Genomic DNA, 21,882 nt, shown 5'->3' with positions numbered 1-21,882 from the left:
AAGAATGTTAGAAAAGTAACAAATTTTATGATTTGTAGTTATTAATTAATTTTTATTAATATTTTTAATGATGTAAAATTTTATTCAATAGTATAAAATTATTTATTTTTTTTAACGATTAAATACTAATCAAATTTTAATAAAAATACGTGCTGACCTTAAACTTTCTCTATCCTTAATTCTAAGACCTCGCTTATTTTATCATCGCAGCTTTTTATAAATACAATTCACCGTTAGCTTAGAGCAAACAAAAAAATTTATCGCAACCTTGTATTTCGATCTTACAAAAGTAGTAGTACTATGAAAAAGATTATCACCTTTGAAACAATATCCATATATATAGAAAAAGAAAAAGTTAAGCACCTCCAAATTAAAATATTTGTAAATGACGCGTTTATTGTGTAGCTTTGCATGCAAACGCGATACATAATTAACAAGTGGCAAATTGTTATTCCATTGTCATGATTCAATAATTATGCATGTTAAGTTTATAAGAAAAGAATTGATAATTAAATAATTGATTAACGTAAGCAAGAATATTTTAATATTTAAAGAAACACTAATTAATTCCCTATATATTTTCTTCTACTAATATTATTAATTAAGTTTCTATCATTTTCCAAAAAACAATATTGAATTTGGTGTATATCGTCATTGCAAAGTCAACTAACTTGTCATACATATTGTTGAATAATATTGCTGGAAATTAACTTTAGTGTGTGTGTATATATGTGTCTTAAAACCAAAGTAGTTAGCTTTTGTTGTTAGTTTCCTTGGCCGCCTTTAATTAACCTTGTGATATTATGACATGTTCCAAGTACTACCGCCGCCTTTATAATTTCCAGCAATCTATCCATCCATTATTATAGTTAGCTTTTGTGAAAAATAATCAACCCGAATCTTTATCTCTCTACTCAGCATCTCAAACTATATATATAGTGACAAAATAAATGGATTATGGAAGTGTAGTTATTACTATACCAAACTCAACAATTCATACACCAATTCTATGATGATGATGACTACTACTTCTACTACTGCAGATTATGAAAGCGTGAAGCAGCTTCCTCCTGGGTTTTTGTTCTCTCCAACGGATGAAGAACTTGTCCTTCACTTTCTCTATGCCAAGGCTTCTCTTTTGCCATGCCATCCCAACATCATCCCTGATCTTGATCTCTCTCTCGCTCATCCTTCCCAACTCAACGGTATCTTTAACCTACTCAATTTCTTATCACCACTTTTCATATAACAACCAAGTTAACACCTTTTACTTTAAACCAAAATAATTTATTTTAAAATTGAGCAGTGTAAATATTTGGCAGATAAAGCGTTGTCAAGCGGAAATCAATACTATTTCTTCAGCAAAGTGAAGGAAAAAAGAATAACAGAAAATGGGTATTGGAAGGAAATAGGTGAAAGTGAAGCAATATTGTCATCAACGGTTGAGAAGAAAGTAGGGACAAAGAAGAACCTTGTATTCCACATAGGAGAAGCTCCACACGGCATTGAAACCAGTTGGGTCATGCAAGAATATCATATTTGCCGATCCTCTAACATTATTTCTACAAGTAGAGCCAGAAGAAAACACGTAAGTCACTACCCACATCCACTATAGGTTTTTTTTCCTTTGTGAAAATTTACTAACATCTAATTAAATTAAAACAGGATCATCAAATTTGGAGCAAATGGGTTTTGTGCAAAGTGTATGAAAAGAAGGGGTCCGTACGAGGTGTAAACTACTGTAGCGACGATGATGACAGTGGGACAGAGCTATCTTGGCTTGACGAAATTTATCTCTCGTTGGATGATGATCTCGAAGAAATTAGCGTCTCCATTTTAGATTGAACTAGTGAAGTACCCGTGCATCGCACGGGTATGATAAGCATAAGGGAAAGTATGAGGAAACAATACACTTATTGTACAATACATACAATGTGGGTGTAATGGAAATTAAAAATAAATAATGGGTTATTAATTAATTTCATATTATTAATAATTTGAAATTTGAAATTTAAAACTATTTAGAATTAATCTTAATTATAGATTCAAATCAAATATTTAGGTTAAAAATAGAATCTCCCTGACGGCATATTCTCCTGGAGTACACCGTTGCCCCATGCGCTGATTTCCACCTTCTCCAGCAGTCAATTACCCATGCCTGCGTCCTGTTGATCGGCTTCTCCCTTCAGCTCCGATCGAACATTGCACCGCCAACAACGACTAACCAACCAGTGCCGCACTCTCTTCCGCACACAGCGCAGCCGGTTTTGAATACTTCAAAATGGCAGAATCACAAGGAAAGCGTGTTTCAAGCGAGGATCCTCTTTTATGCACGTCACCTAGCCGAAATTCATTAATGGAGGTCGATATAGTAGAACCTCTAGAGTGTGTAGCCTCTGACGATTCAAAAAATTTATCATACGAACAAGAAAACTTAGCCGGCAATGTCGCAGGCCATGCTCACGAGCCGAGCAAGGTGAGCAATTTGGATCCTCAAATTCTGCCATGGATGTTTATCGTGCGTTTAGTTTTTAGGTTTAGTCACAATGTAAAGGAGTATTTTAATTGTATGGTTATTGAAACATGCAATTGTAATAGTCAGTTGAGATGCAAATAAATTTATGGGTGTTTTATATTTAATGGTATCATTACATGCATTGAGGATTAGATGAAATTATTGCATGCTTATATGATTACATCCAGGAAGCATAATTTCGTACGTGTATTGAAGTGAATGATAGTTGTATTTGCACCATGCTAACCATGGAATGTTTAGCTTAGTGTTTTAATCATGTAATAGTATGTTTAAAAGCTAGATCACTGCATATTTTTTTAGTTACATGCTGATATGCTTCCTGTCTTTTATTTTAATATTTTTCATGCTTATATTAGTGCTTTAATCATGTAATAGTATGTTTAAAAGCTAGCTCACTGCATATTTTTTTAGTTACATGCTGATATGCTTCCTGCCTTTTATTTTAATATTATTCATGCTTATATTAGTGCTTTAATCATGTAATGGTATGTTTAAAAGCTAGCTCACTGCATATTTTTTTTAGTTACATGCTGATATGCTTCCTGCCTTTTATTTTAATATTTTTCATGCTTATATTAGTGCTTTAATCATGTAATGGTATGTTTATATGCTCACTGCATATTTTTTAGTTATATGCTCATATGCTTCCTGCCTTTTATTTTAATATTTTTCATGCTTATGGGATTATACACTACAAAAAAAGAGTTTAAAATGGCATTTATATTACGGCGGTTTTAAAGAACCGCCATAATATTCAGGTATTATGGCATTTTATGCTGTTGCCATAATTAAGTTTTCTAAAATTGCATTTTTTGGTGATTTAGGCGGTTTTTAACCGCCATTATCGAAGTCATTATTAAAAAAAAAAAGGCCCAAACCCAAGAAAAACTCTAATGCTGTTCTAGAACTGGTGAAAGTGAAACCCTACAAAAGTGAAGCTGCTCCAATGATCTTCTCAGCAGCGCTCTCCAGCGACTGAAATCGAAAACAACGATCTGCGTGACAATCTTCTCCAGCGCTGCTCCGGTGACGATCTTTTCAGTGGCGTTCTCCGACGAATCGATGCTTTCAGTTTTCACTCTCTTCTGGCTGTTTCTTGAGCTGTCTTTTTAGTTCATTTTTTTCTGTTTTTGACTTTTCTTTTTCTTCACTCTTGGTGAAATTGAAGTTTTGGTTGTTGATCTGTGATGAACAGAAACGGTGATTCTGGATCGAGGAGTTAGGGTTTTGATTGAGAGCGATGGGGAGAGGAAAGATCGCGATAAGGAGGATCGACAATTCCACGAGCAGGCAAGTGACCTTCTCGAAGCGAAGGAACGGTTTCTTGAAGAAGGCGAAGGAGCTTGCAATTTTGTGCGATGCTGAGGTTGGAGTTATGATCTTTTCCAGCACTAACTCTATGATTTCTCCAGTACCAGGTACTCACGATCCTCGTTCTAATAAGCTCTTATATTAGATAGATCTTTTCTTTTTTTTGACTTCTTCGTCGATCCTCGTTCATAATGAATGCTTATGTTGTATTTGATAAAATGACAGGGTTCAATTATAGCTATTATTATGGTTGTCATTATACTGAGGCAGGACCTAGATTTTACTCGTTTGCAAGCTCATGTAAACTCTGCTGGCAGACTCGTACATGCATTGAACTTGTTATGTTAACAATTTCATTACAAATATAGTTGTTACTATGCTCAACCTGCTTCCTAATATTTATAATGATGATGCTCTTGATTTTTCTGCATTTTTTAATTCACGTTTATATTGTTTTGATAAGTTTTTTTTTATAGGCATGAGTCTTCAGATTTAATTATAAGTTCTTTTTTAATTTTATGGCAAGTTCTACTACTAGTAATGTCTTTCCTCCCTGCTACTTCCATTTTGTAATTACTTTAAGGATGTCTTGTGATTGAAAATTAATTCACGTTTATATGGACTGATGTTGGGGAGTGAAAGGGATGTCTTGTGATTGAAAATTAATAATAAATTTCCTTTCTTATTATTTGATTTGATATGTTGTTAACTAGGTATGTGCTAAATCTAAAGTATGCTTCAACTGTTTTCTTTGAAGTGATTAACTGATTTGTATATATTTTTATGTGTGGAGAATCTTAGTTTACATGTGATAGATAAGATAATGTCATTGATAATGAACAAAAGGAAACAAAAAAAAAAGGTGTTGGCTTTGTTTGTGTTGCAGCTATCTAAGGGTGTCTTTTAGTATCTTATTATCTTCTTTTTATTTGTCTTTAGCATGTACTTTGTGTCAATATCTAAATGTGTTTGATGTAATATGCTTATATTCAATAGGTAAAGAAAATGTGTCCAAATGATCCCGATGCAACAAAGAAATTGAAGAAATGTGAAAAGGCAGTTATGAAACTTAAATTTGAAGAAGCCATTACTGCACCAGAGTCTCAAAGGCGTTCAGTAGCTGAATCTATTCGCAGAATGCTTCTATGTTTTCTGATCATTACTGTCCTCTCTATTCTGCTGTGAAACTTCTTGATTGTGGTTCCATGTGAGCTTTTTGAAGTGGCTATTTTTGTTATTTTCTGCATGTTCTTTTTTCTGTCTAATTGTGTGTTGGTAGGTAATCTTTTGTCTTCTATTTGATTCCAGTAAGTTGGGTTTTCTCGTTTAAAAAGTGATGCTTCATGGTTTCAATGCAGAAAGTGGAAGCAAGCTCTAGCTACATTCACCCATCCATCGAGAGGCTACAACAATTGCAAGAAAGAAGTTTACCGGCCTGCATCAGCTTTTGCCAATTCTTTTTTTCCTTTTCCCTTTAAATTGTCAAATTCATTTGTTTGGGTTCCCTTCCTTCTTCTGAGCTTGGCAACTTTTTTATTTAAATTTTAAGTTTTTAACTCATGATATGTTTAATTTGCTTGGTTTTGCATATGCATATAACTTAATCTTCAATGTGGCAAAGAGGTTGTCGCAGGAGATTGATGCATCGCATCAGCGAAGGTGGGACTGTGTGATTGTTAATCGATATCTGCATGATCTTTGGGACTCTGATTTTAAAGGAATAAGTTGCTTGTTCTTTTGTAATTTATCTATATGTTGACTTATTCTGTTTATTTATTCCAATTACAGTAAAACAGGATTTTTTTTTCTTCTCCTTGGCTTCCGCAAGATTCTTTGAAGACTAAAGCCTCCTCTTCGCAGCACAGGTTAGCTTAACATCTCTTTTTCCTTTTGATTTTCCTTTTCTGCACTTATACTTTTATGTGGTCAGATTATAAAATTTTCCTTTTCTGCACTTGTACTTTTATGTGGTAAGATCATGGAATTGGATTCATTACTCATTCATGGTGGACTTTAGTACCTTGCGGCTCAGTTCTACTACTACTACTTTCTGCACTGTCAAAAATCCAAAAAGATGATTTCATATATTGTGACACCAAGTCAAAGCTGTGCTGTTTGTATATATAATCCTATATACATATTCAGTTTCACTTATGTTGTTCAGTGTTCAGTGATGAAAAAGTTTTGGCTCCTATTCTTTTTCTTGTACATAGATTTTCTGACCCAATTTTTCAAAGAAATTTTTATTTTTTTTAACTAGTATCTTAAATCACAGGCTACTTTTATATTTATATGTATCTATATATTGATCTATACATTTTGCTACTTTTCAGTGTAAAGAGATCATGAATTTTGTGGTAGCACCAAGCTGAACAAATTATTTTCACTTTAATCAGGTGAGAATATAATATGATTAACACTTAATTAGTTATCTAATTCTAGTCTTGTTCATCATTTTCACTTTTACCTGGTTTTCTTTATCTTATATATGTTTGAAGAGCATTATTTTCTTATCTATTATATATGTTGTCTAAAACTTTAGTGACTGGTGTGATATGAGTTTGGAACTGGAAGAATTATTGAATCTGATCTCCTCTTTTTGGTAAGCCACATCTAAAATCTTTGTTCATCACTGACCCTATAGAATGCTACGCTATCTATATCTCTTTTTAAGGGGCTTAATCTTCTTTAAATGTTGAAACCTCAAACCTTTATAAACCATGATGATATTAATAAGGACTAGAAATTACCTGTATAAACCTCAAACCTTAGTTATACTATATTTTTCACCTGATCAGGTGTGATCTTGCTGGTTTGGAAGATGCATTAGTGAAGCGTGTGATGATCACCCCAGAGGAAGTTATTAAACGGAGCCTCGATCCGCAAAGCACAGCAATAAGCAGAGATGGCTTGGCCAAAACAATATATTCTAGACTCTTTGACTGGTAATTAAAAAAAATATATAATCAAATTCTAGCTATTCAAAACCTGCTCCACTAATGTGTTTAATTTGTTAATAGGTTGGTGGACAAGATTAACAATTTGATCGGACAAGACGCGACTTTTAAATTTTTTATTGGAGTCCTTGATATCTATGGCTTTGGAAGCTTTAAAACCAAAATCAACAGTTGGAACTCCAGCATACATTGCTCCGGAGGTTCTGTCACGAAAGGAGTACGACGGAAAGGTATTTGATAATTTGAGTTGTTTTGACCATTATCAATTCATAGTCTTATTAGAACAGCTTGATTTTGTAAGCACTTTGTCTTATTTTACAGATTGCAGATGTTTGGTCCTGTGGTGTGACCCTTTATGTCATGTTAGTTGGTGCATACCCTTTTGAGGATCCGGAAGATCCTAGAAATTTCAGGAAGACTATTGGGGTGAGCTCTCATCCAACTTTAACAGCTTGAATAATCTTTGTTAGCAGAAAACTCAAACTTTGATCCTTTGGTAACAGAGAATAATAGGTGTTCAATACTCCATACCAGACTATGTTCGCGTTTCTGCAGAGTGTAGGAACCTTCTCTCTCGAATCTTTGTTGCCGACCCTGCCAAGGTATCTTTTAAACTTGATAATTCCTCTTGCCGCAATTTCTATCTAGATTCAGTAATCAAATGATATACTAAATTGAATGGATGAACTAATGAAGTATCATGTACATTTTACATTACTGACACATTGATCATAGCAATAAAAGGTAAAATCATAGTTATCGTAAAGGATAAACATTTTCTTGCTTTGAAAGAATCAATGCATGTATTCATGACAAAGTATCTGTTAGAGAATATTGTCTAGGATATTTGTCTATTAATTAGATTGATAATTTTGTTAATGATAAAATACTAGGCATTCATCGCCTATAAATAGATGGTATCTTGAATCATATTAGACAGTAGACACAGCTATCACACAACACAAATAACATCTTAATATCAAGTTTACTCTTGAGTTGTTATCATGAATTCTAACAGCATCCAAATGAAAAATGGATATGCTAATTTACATCTAGTTTCTAAATTGATTGTTTCTTATCCTTGTTAAAGATTCTATTTTTGATGTAGGCAAGTGGGTAAAGGTTGAGAGGATCAAGAAGAGGATGAAGAAGGGGAAACAGAGAAAATTCCAAGGGTTGAGTTGGATAGGTAATGTATAACAATATTGTAGGTTGCTGAATGATTATTTCTAGATGGGTGGCTCCATTGAGATTTCCCAGATTTGTGTTGGTAGGTAAGGTGTTTGGGTTTTGCTTCTGCAGAAAGAACAGGATGGGTTTTGCTTCTGCAGAAAGAACAGGATGCGTTGTTTCATGCTCCTCATCAGGCAACAGTTACAATATCTCTTGGGAGGCACCGTTGGACGAGCCAGCGAAGCAAAGGATGCTTAAGGTTAAGGAGCCATTAAGTTTACTTATGATGTAATTGCAAGGAAGTGGAAGCGTAACAAGAAAGGATTTGCTCATGAATTTTGACAATATTTACCTTTGTTTAATTTAAAGCTCTTGAATTATGATGGATTCCATGACCGCATTATTCTATTGTTAATTTAAAGAATAATGTTGGCATTAGGTGCTCCTCTTTTTATCCAATCAAGTTTCCTTTGATTGTCTTCCAATCGACTTTACTCTTTCTTTGAATCTTTCCGTTACTTTTAAGAAATCTATTTCACAAATTTGTTGCTTAATCAAAATTAAGCTGCAGGAGTAAAAGAAAACAAGTATAAGGAGGTCATAAGAAAATTGCAAGCTTGGTGTTCCTATTTAAAATAAGAATGAATAAACAACTTGAAAATATCACTTTAAATAGGTGGTTTCATTTTTATTTTAAAAAACATAAAATTGTTATTATAATTAGGTATAAACGGCGGTTAGAAACTCCCATTTTAAACGAAAATGATGTCATTATACTCTGGTTAAACGGCGGTTAGAAACCCCATTTTAAATGAAAACGATGTCATGGCGGTTAGAAACCCCCATTTTAAACAAAAGATGCCACTATATCCTGGTAAAAACGGCGGTTATAACCGCCATTTTAAACAATATAAAAACTGCCGTTTTACGTGGAAATAATGGCGGTTAAAAATTTTAACCGCCATTTTAACCATCAGAAAACCGCCGTATTATCCACTGGTTATTACGGCGGTTTTCAGAAAACCGCCGTAATAACCAGAATGGCGCCCAGAATTCCGGCGTTTCTTGGAGGCGCCATTTTTGGTAAAAATGGCGGTTAGAACCGCCGTAATTTCCAAAAAAAAACTGCCATTTTAACCTTTTTTTTTGTAGTGATATAGTTAATCAAAGATGTGCTTATGTTTTATTGCATCTAAAGAAACGAGTGTGTATATGTAAATATATAGGAAAAGAATTTTGTGGCTGGAGTGAAAAAAGAAGCCACTAAAGGGTGAGTAAGGCCCATAACTATTAGCCAAAATGGAACAAATAATTCCACAAGATTTTCATTAAATGAGAAAAAAAAAACAAATAAATGGTGAAAACTAATTAAATAATACATGAAATGAAAAAAAAAACTCTTTGCTTGATTTGTAGCTGTTGATGTGTTTTTGGTGATTGTTTTAGAGATTGTATTGAAATGAGTTTTGATCAGGATCTTCCTCCTTTTGGTTACTTTGTTTGTTTTGGGAATTTTAGGCCGCGCAGTTGTCGGATGTTACAGATGTTGGAAGTGATGAGATGGAGTTTGGTGATGAGGTATTGGAGTCTAGCTTACTTTTGTGTACTCATAATGTTCATGTTTGATTTGATAACTAATGGTAATTAATTTTTTGTTCGAATTAATATAAAATACAGTTACCAGATCATGGTTGCTTACAAGAAGATGAGATACCAAGAGTTGGAATGCGGTTTGCTCAGTTACAGATGGCTCATGACTTTTATGTGAGCTATGCAAAGAAAGATGGATTTGCAACTAAGATAAGGACGACAACATTTGATAAGATCACAAAGGCTCCCATTAACCAAGCTATACACTGTAATCGTGATGGGATCCGCGAGTCTCGTGTTAAAGCACCAACGCGGAAGAATACGATTTCAGCTGCTGGGTGCAAGGCAAGGATATATGTAAAGTTTGATAAAGACGTGCAAGACTGGGTTTTACTCAAGGTTGACTTGACGCACTCTCACCCCTGTTCACCGAAAAAGGCAGTGCACTACCATGAGTATAGGCAGTTGACCATGCATGCGAAGTGCGTGATCGAGGATAATGATGAGGCTGGGATTCGACCAAACAAGACATTCTTTGCTTTGTCAAATGAAGCTGGTGGCCCCTCTAACTTGGGATTCTCAGAGAAGGATTTAAGAAATTATATAACAGCAAGGCTCCAAACTAGCAATGTGAATGCGGATGTCAGGGAGATGATGAGCTACTTTAGGAGAATGAAGGACATCAATCCGAACTTCTTTTACGCGGTGAAGTTGGACGATGAGTGTAAATTTAAGAGTGCAGTATGGGTTGATGCAAGGTGTAGGGCGTCGTATGAATACTATGGGGACATCGTGTCAGTTGATAGCACGTATAGTACAAATAGGTACGTGGTAGTTAAGTTGGTGTTTTTACCTTTTCTTGATAATACGCTTTTTTATTGTGATTGGCATTTCTTACATCTGGTTGGTTTTTCTGGTAGGCATGGATTACCGTTTGTGTCGTTCGTTGGGGTCAACCACCATGGTAGGTCGACCCTCCTCGGTTGTGCTTTGTTGGGGAATGAAGAAATCGGAAGTTATGAGTGGGTTTTTAGCCAATGGGTGAAGTGCATGGGAACTGCTCCAAAGTGTATCATAACCGATCAATGTCGATCCCTTTACCGTGCGATCAAAAATACTTTACCCGACACACGCCACCGGTGGTGCATTTGGCATATTATGAATAAGCTACCTTCGAAGCTTGGGGGTTACCGCCGGTACGGAGCTTTGTATGGTGACCTAAACGACATTGTGTGGAACTCTCGGACGGAGGAGTCATTTGAAGATGATTGGGCTGATTTTATAGATGAGTACAACTTACATAACAACACATGGCTGTCAGGTTTGTTTCTGTACGATTACTTCTCACGCTTTAATTGGAATTGTTCGGCATCTGAATGTTTAGTTTATCAGTAATTTTGGATGACAATTAGCTGGATGTTCATTATAGTAAACATTTGGATGTTTAATATATCAGTGATTTTGGATGTTCATTTCTCAGGTGTAGTAATATGTTTGGGATAAGCTTTATTTGCTTAATTTGGTATTATTTATTTCTTGTAGATCTGTATGATGAACGACGCATGTGGGTCCCAATATACTTCAAGGGTGAATTTTGGGCAGGAATGCGGAGTACGCAGAGGAGTGAGAGCATGCACGCATTCTACGGTGGATACTTACACAGTAAAACTAGCTTGGTCCAATTTATTCATGAATATGACAATGTGCTTGGAGTCAAGGAGCAGAGAGAACTGGAGGATGATGCTGCAGACTCGAGGGGGGTTATCCCTTGTGCAACTACCTCGCCTATAGAGAAACAGTTTCAGCAAGAATATACCACGAGCATTTTTAGGGATGTTCAAATTGAGTTTGTGAGGAAGGCTAACTGCAGAGTTTCTACAGTTGATGAATAGGGTCCATTGGTCTGCGTGAAGGTGGAAGAGAAGAAACTACTCAACGATACTATTCTATGCGTTCCGTACGATGTTCACTTTGACCGTTCCACACATGAGCTTTGTTGTGAGTGCAATCTTTTTGAGAGTTCAGGTGTGTTGTGCTGTCACTGCCTTGAAGTTTTCCATTCGTATAAAGTGTACAAAGTACCTTCCTGTTATATTCTTCCTCGATGGAGCAAGAAGATAAAGCGCAAGCATACGTATGTCAAAAGTAGCCATGATGTCAGTCGGTCGGATGAGAGTCATGTTGCATTCAGGGGACTGTGTGCACACTTTTATAATGTTGCTCAAGAGTTCCTCGGTGATGATGAAGAAACAGCATTGCTGCATGTTGCTTTGGAAGAAACAAGGGCCAAGTTGGCTACGCACCGTGCCAAAAAGAGGTCCGAGAGCGTGGCAGAGACTCAGACCAACATTGGCTCTCAGAGTTCGAATGATGTCGGTGTTGATGACATCCAAGGCCCACCGAAGGTCACCACAAAGGGCAGGCCAAAGAGTAAGAGGCTCGGCTATGCCCTTGAGAAGTCCATCAAGAATTCAAGACGGAGAAAACAAAAGAATTCACCCCCGGTATATGTTTGGCTTAATCCCAACTTTGTATGCTTATTTGGTATAGTACTATCCTAGAACATAACCATTGGACTTTTTCTTTTTAATTTTTGGCAGGTGGTTCGTCTGCACACATTTCAAGATATAAACCACTGTGCTGTTTCTGGCTTGAATGTTCCCGAACAAGCCGGTGGTTTCATGTCTTTGTTAAGCTCCTTCAACAAAAAGTGGGATTAGTTGTACGAGGTTGTGATAGTGTATATTTTCTCATTTCTGTGTTTATAGGATTCATGTTAGTTTCAAGGTTCTAAGGCAGCTGTTGCAAAGGTCCACATGTTATTGATTGCAAGAACCATTTTTCCATTTGTTAAAACGAAGCATTTTACTATTTTTATTTCGTGTAGACTTCATGTATAACATGTATATTTGATGGTTATTCTGTAACTTAGTATATAGTTTAATAAAGTTGTTTCTGATTTTTACACGCTTGACTATATAGTTTTTCGGTACTTAACTGTTCCTCATAGACATTGTTTTCACGTATTTTTAATGAACTAAAGTGGATGTTCATTTCTATAGGCTTTCAGATGTTCATTTTTACTATAAACAAAGATGGTTATCCGTTAGCATTAGTGACCACTAGGTTATGTTTTGATTTCTACACCACTAGGTTATGTTTTGATTTCTACACGCTTGACTATATAGTTTTTCGGTACGTAGCTGTTCCTCATAGACATTGTTTTCACGTATTTTTAATGAACTAAAGTGGATGTTCATTTCTATAGGTTTTCAGATGTTCATTTTTACTATAAACAAAGATGGTTATCCGTTAGCATTAGTGACCACTAGGTTATGTTTTGATTTTGACCTTGTTAGATTGGATGTTCATCATAGTAACGTATAGGATATTCAGATTAGCTATATTGACGGATGGTTAGTGGTCACCAGTTTTGATAAGCACAAATATGGCAGCTTTACCAAACAACTTTGATAAATCTGGGAGTCTAAAATCTAAAAGACATGGATAAATTTTAGGTAACATAACCAACATATCATTGTACTGTAGAAAAAAAAATGTCATGGAATCAGGTCTTTCTAATGTGAAAAATAACAAATCATTAAGCATGTCAGCAGTAAGTAAACTCAGTATAATCTGGTAGATCAATTCATTGTAACTAATACTAAGTAAGCAACTTCTTCCTCCCTCTGCGCATTGCCCCCTTCGGTAATCCCTCCGCACGTTCAATCAATGACCCTGTACTAGGTGCAGTGTATGGTGAACGAACGTCCTTCTTCTTGTTCCGTGGTTCATTGCGACGAACAGGTATAACCTTTTGTTCCAATAACGAAATGAGCTGGTGGACCAATGTATTGTGCGGGCCACAAATAATATCTAGCATCAACTCCATCCTGTCTGATTGGAGTGAATCCTGTGGGTAGATTTATCAGTTGGTTTAGTATTTTGAACCGTTACAGTAATAATTTTACAAGATCAATCATGACACTTGCGCAAATGTGAGATTTACAAACCTCATCCCATTCACAAAGTTGACGTTCTTCGGTCCAACTCTCCATCAACTTAATGACACACATGCCACAGTCAAAGCTACAGGACAATAAAATGCTATTGCAATTAAGTTGAGAAAAACCAACTTACATGGTTCGACACAATTTCAAATGAAATCTAACAAAGCCTCAAATTTGGGTTATAATTTCATCTCACTTGTTCGGTTGCTTTGGAACCCTCGCGTACGAATGAGCTGGGCCATGCGTAGTCCGAACAAATGCAGGAATAGAAATGCTTGCCATATCCTCACATAGTCTCCCCTGAAAATCATGCAACGAACATACGCGAGCAAAATTATTTCCACTTGAACTGTGCGGATGTATATTGATTAAAAGAATTATGGTATCTTACCACATATGCATCGAGCTTTATTCGTTTATCATCTTCTGGGCCATAATGCAAACTGTCGAGAATAAGTAAATGCTTCGCAACCACATCAAATGCATATACCCACCAATGGCCCCTCCAATAATAAGGAATTAACCACTGCAGCAAGCAATACATATGAAGAAATTATCCATGTGAGGAGATAAAAAAAGAAAGAAGAACACAAAAACTATTGATCTCATTCGACCATTCAAGAACCTTAACATTCTCAAATCATGTGACAAGCTATTTCCAACAGGTATTTAAATATAAAACAGCAACTCACCCATTTTCTCTTTGCAGCTTCTACTTTGTCAAAGAACCTAGTATCATCACCAAAGCTTGGACTAAGACCATCATAAATTGGTTCCACACCGTCCATAAATGCTTTCAGACTATCATTTTTTATCACTGACTCCTGCAGACCCACACATAGTAAGAATCCCAAGAAAAAGCTTTATCCACATTGTAATAAGAATGTAATTACCAATATGCCTGGACACACGCAATAGAACTCTCGCTTGAACCTAGATGATTGAGTGTCGTTGAAAGAATAACACATCCATTGAATTACCTACACAGAGTATTCAGCAAGTGTAATTCAAACACCAATATAAGTATAGAGAATTAAAACCCATGCTTAAGTTCATATACTTACACAGCTGTTTACCCAACTGCGGGGTTTCAAGGTCCAGAAATCATTCCTTTGTAGTACCATATAGCCCTGCCCTTCATAGGAAGCTAAATCTTGATTTTTATCCAATGACGGGTTAACTATCCAAGTTCTGATTTGTTCCTCCTTAGTCTCCCCCAATTTTATTTCTCTTAGTCTTGGATGAATTGAATGTATTGGGGACGGGGTTGGAGTCTTTTCAAGCTGAGTTAAACCCAGTGAAAAGCTCGGTCTACCTGGACTCGGTGTATGATAGGGTGATCTTTTTGGAAACACCGTTTGCAGGGGTTGCATGATTATGGCTTTGGTTTGGTGTCCCTGTTCAACATTATTGAGAACTTGGTCAAATTCAGGACACTGAACGATAGAGATGTCAAATTCGCTGCAAACTAATGGAACAAGAAATTAGCTAAGAGAACAAGTCATGCCTAGCTAGACGGCTAATCACATGACATGGGTGTGAAAAAAAAAAAGAAGAAAACATGCAGCAATGTAATTAATAACCCACTAACCGGTCAAAATCATAGTCACTGAGCTGTACAGGTGTTGCTGGCGGTGTGTGTGGAGATCCATTTTTGAGGTCAGTTTTTCCAGCTTGATGACTTTCATGAGTGCCGTTGAACACTGGATCTTCTTGTCTTGATTCATGTGGCGGAGGGTGCTGTCGGAATAACCGTATCCTTCTAGCAAGCGGGACATGGTCATCATCATCAGATTCTGAGACTACCAATGGCGCAGCAGTGCTTCCTGAGACACTTTCTTTTGGAATTTCTTTTCTGGTGATTGGTCTAGATCGGCTCCTACTGGCAATCACCTTTCTCCTCGTACCAGTCTTGGATTGCTGTGATGTAAATTCATGCATATCATCATTTAAATTAACAAACAAAGAAAACCCTACTAAAGTGAACAACCAAATCATACTAAGGTGTAAACCCAAAAATATAACAAAGTGAACATCCAATTCAAATTATCACATAAGCTATGATACAGAAAGCAGACCACCTTATCCGTCTCCGTGTATCTTGGCTGAGATGTAGTCTTGCCTTCGGTAGACGGAAATTGGTCAGTGTTCTTGCATGGCCTTCTGCACCCTCCTTTCTTGTTAACTGCCTTACTCGAAGGCTGCTTCTTGTGTCTTTTCCTTGAATTGTTGACTAGGCAACCCTGTGTTCAACATGGGACAACAAATACATGGAAAAAATCTAATGTGAACTTTCAGGCGTTTGGGAAACATAACAACCTCACAATCGTTCATAAAAACTAACCATCTATTGCCACACTATATTTTACATCCAAAACCCAACTATAGTGAACATCCTTCAGCAAGGTAATTAATCAACTAGGCAGCACCATCAAGCAATTCTTTCATACATAAAAAGCCATCCAAATAAATTAATCATAATTTATCTATCCAATTCAGGTTAGAACCTAATTTGAGCATCCTAAATCCTCCTGTTTAAGTAACAAACTCAACTAAAATAAAACCTTAATAAAATTAAAACACAACTATATTCAAACAAGCTTTCAGCATATAAACATGTAAATATCATACACGGTCATTGAACCATCTCAAGCAATACTATAGTGAACATCAACAACCCTACTACAGTGAACATCCTCAACTACAGTCAACCAAATAGGCAGCCCCGTAAAGCAACTGTTTTAAACATAAGAAACCATCCAAATAAAGAAATCATAAGTTATCTATCAAGTTCAGATTATAACATAATTTGGGTATTCTAAATTAACAAAATCAACTCAATTTAATGCTTATTAAAAATAAGACACAGCAACTGTATTCAAACAAGCTTTCGACATAAGAGCATGTAATTATCATTCACGGGCATTGAATCCAGCTCTGCCAAACGTTCATTTATAACCACCATGTATCAAAACAGGCTATGCAGCCACATAAGGAAGTTAATTTAGGATTTTGTAATAGCAGATTCTATGATAAGGATCAAGCATCCTACCACACAGGTAAAGAACCAATTAAATAAGCTCACGAGCTATCAAAAGAAAAGCAAATCACCTTTTTCGCCTTCTTGTAGCTTGGATGAGGTGAAGTCTTCCCTTGGGTAGACGGTGATTGGTTAGTGTCCGTCCGTGTCCTTTTACACCGTCCTCTCTCGTTAACTGATTCACTCGAACAATGCTTGTTCTTTTTTCTCCGGTTCCTTGCATTGTTGATTATGCAGCCCTGTGTGTTCAACATTGTGCAATATAGACATGAAAAAAAATCAAGGTGAACAGCCATTTGCATTATTGATCAACTAGATTATTAAAAATACATTATTAGAATTTGAACCTGTGAGATAACATAGTCGGCCTTCATATCAAGTTCATTCGTGGTCCATTCAACAATCCAAGGCTCGGGTACTCTACATGCATGCAATGGACCATGCTTTAATCGGTGAAAGTACAAAACCTATAAAGAAATATATTACATGTTAGGAAATAAACCTAAAGCCGTAGATATGTTTTAAATTTAAATAATTTATTGCCATTACCAACAACACAAACATGCACCCCCCGCATGTTTCCCGGTTCTCGTATTGGAATTTCCTTATTGCTTCTCTGTTGCTCGGTCTCCATTGGACAAGCAAATAGAAAGTCCCGCAGTTGGGTTGTGGTTTTCTTCTGAAATTGTCTCTTAATTGCCAAATGTGATTCATCTTTTTTCTGCAGCTCGGGAATTGGCTCTCCTGCGCGAAACAAAATATTTTACCAGTATCACTGCATGTCAACATTGGAATAAGCTTTACCACACAGCAAAAGCTTTACACCTTACATAATTTACACTAACCTCTAGAAGGTATGCCGAATACATTGCCGATAAGTTCTGCAGAAATGTGAATGTCACCGGCGTCTACCCTGAGAGTATCTGTCTCCACGTCATAGGCCCTTGCTAATTGGAGCATGATGCTCTGCTTCACATGCCATTGTGGTACCCGACATAGGAAATCAAATCCAATGGCCTCAATCTCAGCTAACTTACCTTGCTCATTATGTCGTTCCAAGTGGGTAAATAAGTTGTTAATGTAGCAAGGTGAGCAACGCGTCTCCACTAGTTTCTGTTGAGTAAAACAAATACGGATCAGCAGAAGGTGGTAATAAAGAACCATATATGTTCATTTAATCTAGTAATCAACGAGATACCTTTTTACCCATCTGGTTTTGTCTTCGGCCGGTTTAGAGATAGGTTTGTCTTTTGCTTGGTCAGCTGTAGTTGCTGTTTTCAACTTGCTGCATTATTGCGATCACTAATTACTTACAGGAAAAGTATTAAAATAAATTCCCCTCACTTCTAACACTCGACTCTCATTCTACCCTCAATTCGAGCAACAATCCAAGATGGTCTCAAAATCAATTCCATGGGCAGTTAATAATCAAAAAAATGGTTAATACTATATAAGAAATACATATATAATTTTTCGTATTGCAGAAAAGAAAACAATTTTGTTTATAATGCAAGCAATGTAATTTAATATGCCAGCCTCTAGTAGTTCTATGTCGTGCTGAATTCACACTGTGGAAAAAATTATACCAAAGTCGCCATGTAAGATCACACACTGAGTGTTCATCCAAAGTAAGTAACAAGGTCAGCCACATTAATTTTATCCAATAACCAGGACCAATGAATATGAAAAAATAAATAAACAAATAAATAAATAAATAAGATCAACAACATACAAAATGATCATAGTAATAAGATTAGGTAATATGAAGGAGCAAGTATATACTACACATATACACCACACAATTCTCAAGAGTCAATCACATGATCAAATAATGACTCTCATAAAGTGGTAGTTCTGGTATATAGTGCTGGTGATGAATCATGAGCAACAAAATTCAATGGGCTGATATAACATTCCCTAACTCCCAATATATATATATACTAAATCCACAAGAAACTCCCATCACATTATTTCAGTTAGGCAGTGCTTGATCAGACTCCATTTAACCACAACTATCCTCGTCACAAAGCACTCACAATTCACAAAACCTTAATAAAAGAAAAGCAAAATCTCCAAAACACTAATGAATGATTCTCTATTGCTGGATTCTCTAGATACAAGACTAGTATATGGCAAACTATTTTATTGATTTAGAAACTAGAGAGAAAATGATAGAGTTCAGCGAGATAAAGAACAAAGAGGGCACAATAATCAAAGTGGGTTACAACTAACAAATTGGCATCCAATTCTGGGAAACCTGGAGTAGAAGCTAAAACATAACAATTACAAAACTGCTCTTTGTAACAATAATAATCAATCAATCTGAAAGACAATAGCACTCACTAATCTGCAAGCGAACACAAAATTAAAAATTAGGAAAACACTCCCAATTAAATCAATTAAAACAAAACTATCTAATATATGAAGACCACTACCATCTAATAAGTAGAAACAATTTGTATTATTCATCACAAATATTTTTTATCCAAAATGCAATTAGACCGACTCACAATTTCTATCTTTTAATTTTTGATTATACGTGCTTTATTCTTATTGCATTTTCCCAATACTAATACTACTTTTATCAAAGCCACTCCCCAGTACAATTTCACATTTTGAAATTTTAAATTAGCATTCATTGGTATTGTTGTCAAAGTTGATAAAATTGGAATAAACCATTACAGTAATCTCCACTCATTCATATATAAAAATAACTTTAATCCTGATCAAAAGATGGAAAAAAATTTGCAAAACTAACCATCCAAATTCCTATTAAAGTAACCATCCAACAAATATCAACCAATATTCAACGATGGTCAGCCATTATACGTCACGTTACATGCACATGGTCCACACGGAAAAAGACAAAAAATTTTCAAAATTAACTCATATATAAACACGATCCCAAACTTTTCCAACCTTTCCCGCGCTAAAATAAAATTATGAAGAACTTCAACAACATAAACTAACTACAAAAATGGCTCCTACTGCTATTCCACCATGGATAATCACGTATTTCATCAACAAAATCTATCACTAATCAAACATGCAACCGCAATTACTAATCAGAAACTGAACAACCTCACCCACTTACCTTGGATGGTTAGGATTCTTCAGGTCAAGATGTTCGATCTCTTTCCGGTGACCCGTTCAGTAGCAAGCGGGTATTTCTTGAAGGTCGGTTGCTTCTTTGCTCAGAGACCACGGTGCCCGGTGGCGGAATACTCGGAAGATGTTTAGTTCGGCGGTGAGACCTCCCACGCCGCTGTTCTGGTCGACGGCTTCTCGCCCGGCAGCTAGGTTGCAGCGAATGCCGGTTGTTCAACGACGGCGCCGTGCTGGTTGGGAAAGGAACAGGTCGCTTGGGCTCGCCTGTGACCTTCCTTGCTTGCAGGTGGCGGGGCTGAGGGTTCTAACGCTCTCACGAGTCTCTGCAAGGAATTAGGAGGGTTTGAATATTGGGAGGAGAAACGGCAAACGGGGATTTGGGAAAACAATCAGCGAAACAAAAGGGATTGGGGTTTTGGGGAAACAATCAGCGAAACAAAAGGGATTTGGAGATTTGGGGATAAATTGTAAATAATAAAAATATGGTAGTGTGTTAAAGTAAACAACCATAATAGGATTAGGATTAATTTTCTGGTTTAATTTTAATTTGGGCCTAATAAAGAGCCCATTGTAGCTATTGTATACATATCTCATTGTTTCCCTAGCGGTATCCTAAGTATAATGAAAAAAATTAATATTAAGGTACTATTAGATTAAAAGATTTGGATCTTTTAAAGTTTGAATTTCACTTTAAAGAATAAAGTGTGATCTTTCACCATTGATTTTATAGGTGGGACCAAAAATAAATATGAAAGAGAAACTATTCAAGGGTAAAAAATTACACTTTACTCTCTAAAGTAAAATTCTAATTTTAGAGGATCCAAATCCTAGATTAAGTACTTAATATGGACCTTTTATATTAAATTGGATCACAAAAATAAAAATATATAATTTTACTTTTTAGATAAATACAACAGTTTATAAAAATAAAAAAATAAAAAATACCGTTTAATTATAAGAAACACATTATAATATAATTGTATAATAAAGTTGTGAATAAAACAATTTAATATTAAAGTCTTGTAAAAAATTTAACAATAAAATTAAAATTTTAATAAATAAATTATTACCTTAATATAACAAAAAATATTTGTTATGTCATTTAATAACAAAATTACAAAAAATGACAAAATTCTATTAATAAAAAATTACAATACAGTGCAATATAATTATCACTATATTTAGATAATAAACTTTCAAGAGTCATATCATTTGAAAATAAATAATACTAGAGTAAAGTATCGTTTTTGTCCCCAACGTTTGGAGTAAGTCCTATTTGTGTTCCTAACGTTTAAATCGTCCTATTTGTATCCCTAACGTTTATAAAAGTGATTCAATGTTATCCTACTATCAATTATACTAACAAATCAGATTATATTTTTCAATTATTCTCACTTGGATGTATTCATTCTCAATTAGACCTCACTTGGATGTGTTCAATTTTAATATTATACCCACTATTTGTATTTAGATTCAATTATGTCCCTAGAAAAGTGAATTATGTAAATGTTATAGGAATTAATTTCAACTTTTGATGAGCTATTTTTCGGAGTGGATCATCGATTCTATGCCAGACATTTGTATTCTAACTTCAAGAAGAGATTTTTAAAACTCAAATTAAAGCGTTCATGATGTGTAATTGACGGCAGGATAACATTGAATCACTTTTACAAACGTTAGAGATACAAATAGGACGATTTAAACGTTAGGGACACAAATAAGATTTACCCAAAACGTTGGGGACAAAAACGATACTTTACTCATAATACTATTAATGAAGCTAAAAAAGTAACATTCATACGATCAGCAAGATTCTCTGCTAAACTAAAAAGTCACACGCTAAGAAATTTTTCATTAACTATTAAACTTTGTCAATTAATGAGACACTAAGTAATAAGCTAAAGCAAATACTATAAAAAAATTACTGGAATAGCGACTGATTCTAGTGGTCTCTAAAACCTTGGTCGCTAATTAGAAAATAGCGACTAACTTCGGTCGCTAATCATTAGCGGCTAACCATTAGCGACCGATTTTAGTGACCGACTTTTGAATAAGGTCACCAAACCCTCACCAAAGGGTATCGGTCGCTAAATGATAACTAAATTTTTCGTCGCTAAATTGGTTGCTGAATAAATCGATCCCTAAATGGCGACCAAC

At 35.5% G+C, this 21,882-nt stretch overlaps 5 protein-coding genes across 5 annotated transcripts; 3 read left to right on the top strand and 2 right to left on the bottom strand.

Annotated features, from left to right (window-relative positions):
- Nucleotides 1–756: 756 nt before the first annotated feature.
- On the top strand, nt 757–1,976 carry LOC107621692 (NAC domain-containing protein 104). Its single transcript, XM_016323711.3, has 3 exons — nt 757–1,205; nt 1,323–1,588; nt 1,666–1,976. The coding sequence occupies exons 1-3, from the start codon at nt 1,010–1,012 to the stop codon at nt 1,843–1,845; spliced, it is 642 nt and encodes a 213-aa protein (XP_016179197.1). The 5' UTR covers nt 757–1,009; the 3' UTR covers nt 1,846–1,976.
- LOC107620949 (protein FAR1-RELATED SEQUENCE 6-like) lies at nt 1,933–12,287 on the top strand. Its single transcript, XM_088492400.1, has 8 exons — nt 1,933–1,940; nt 2,233–2,476; nt 9,505–9,555; nt 9,655–10,391; nt 10,488–10,888; nt 11,110–11,327; nt 11,481–12,071; nt 12,168–12,287. Exons 1-8 carry the CDS (start codon nt 1,933–1,935, stop codon nt 12,285–12,287), a joined length of 2,370 nt encoding a protein of 789 aa, XP_088348526.1.
- On the top strand, nt 6,942–8,235 carry LOC107624303 (serine/threonine-protein kinase SRK2A-like). The gene is made up of 4 exons (XM_088501561.1): nt 6,942–7,034; nt 7,126–7,230; nt 7,308–7,406; nt 8,107–8,235. Exons 1-4 carry the CDS (start codon nt 6,942–6,944, stop codon nt 8,233–8,235), a joined length of 426 nt encoding a protein of 141 aa, XP_088357687.1.
- A 944-nt stretch (nt 12,288–13,231) lies between the features above and the next one.
- Nucleotides 13,232–14,950, bottom strand: LOC107624020 (uncharacterized). The gene is made up of 7 exons (XM_088491394.1): nt 14,642–14,950; nt 14,471–14,557; nt 14,270–14,401; nt 13,969–14,103; nt 13,774–13,877; nt 13,581–13,656; nt 13,232–13,480 (listed from the first exon to the last, which is right to left on the bottom strand). Exons 1-7 carry the CDS (start codon nt 14,948–14,950, stop codon nt 13,232–13,234), a joined length of 1,092 nt encoding a protein of 363 aa, XP_088347520.1.
- A 2-nt stretch (nt 14,951–14,952) lies between these two features.
- Nucleotides 14,953–17,486, bottom strand: LOC148581512 (uncharacterized). The gene is made up of 7 exons (XM_088491353.1): nt 17,463–17,486; nt 17,167–17,361; nt 16,965–17,084; nt 16,689–16,856; nt 15,659–15,820; nt 15,169–15,497; nt 14,953–14,974 (listed from the first exon to the last, which is right to left on the bottom strand). The coding sequence occupies exons 1-7, from the start codon at nt 17,484–17,486 to the stop codon at nt 14,953–14,955; spliced, it is 1,020 nt and encodes a 339-aa protein (XP_088347479.1).
- Nucleotides 17,487–21,882: the final 4,396 nt, after the last annotated feature.

Source organism: Arachis ipaensis, chromosome B10 (genome assembly GCF_059453495.1).
Source record: "Arachis ipaensis isolate K30076 ecotype BB chromosome B10, ASM5945349v1, whole genome shotgun sequence".
In the NCBI taxonomy this organism is placed as follows: Eukaryota; Viridiplantae; Streptophyta; class Magnoliopsida; order Fabales; family Fabaceae; genus Arachis; species Arachis ipaensis.
The sequence above is the reverse complement of the archived record's forward strand: the minus strand, read 5'-3'. Positions and strand labels throughout refer to the sequence as shown.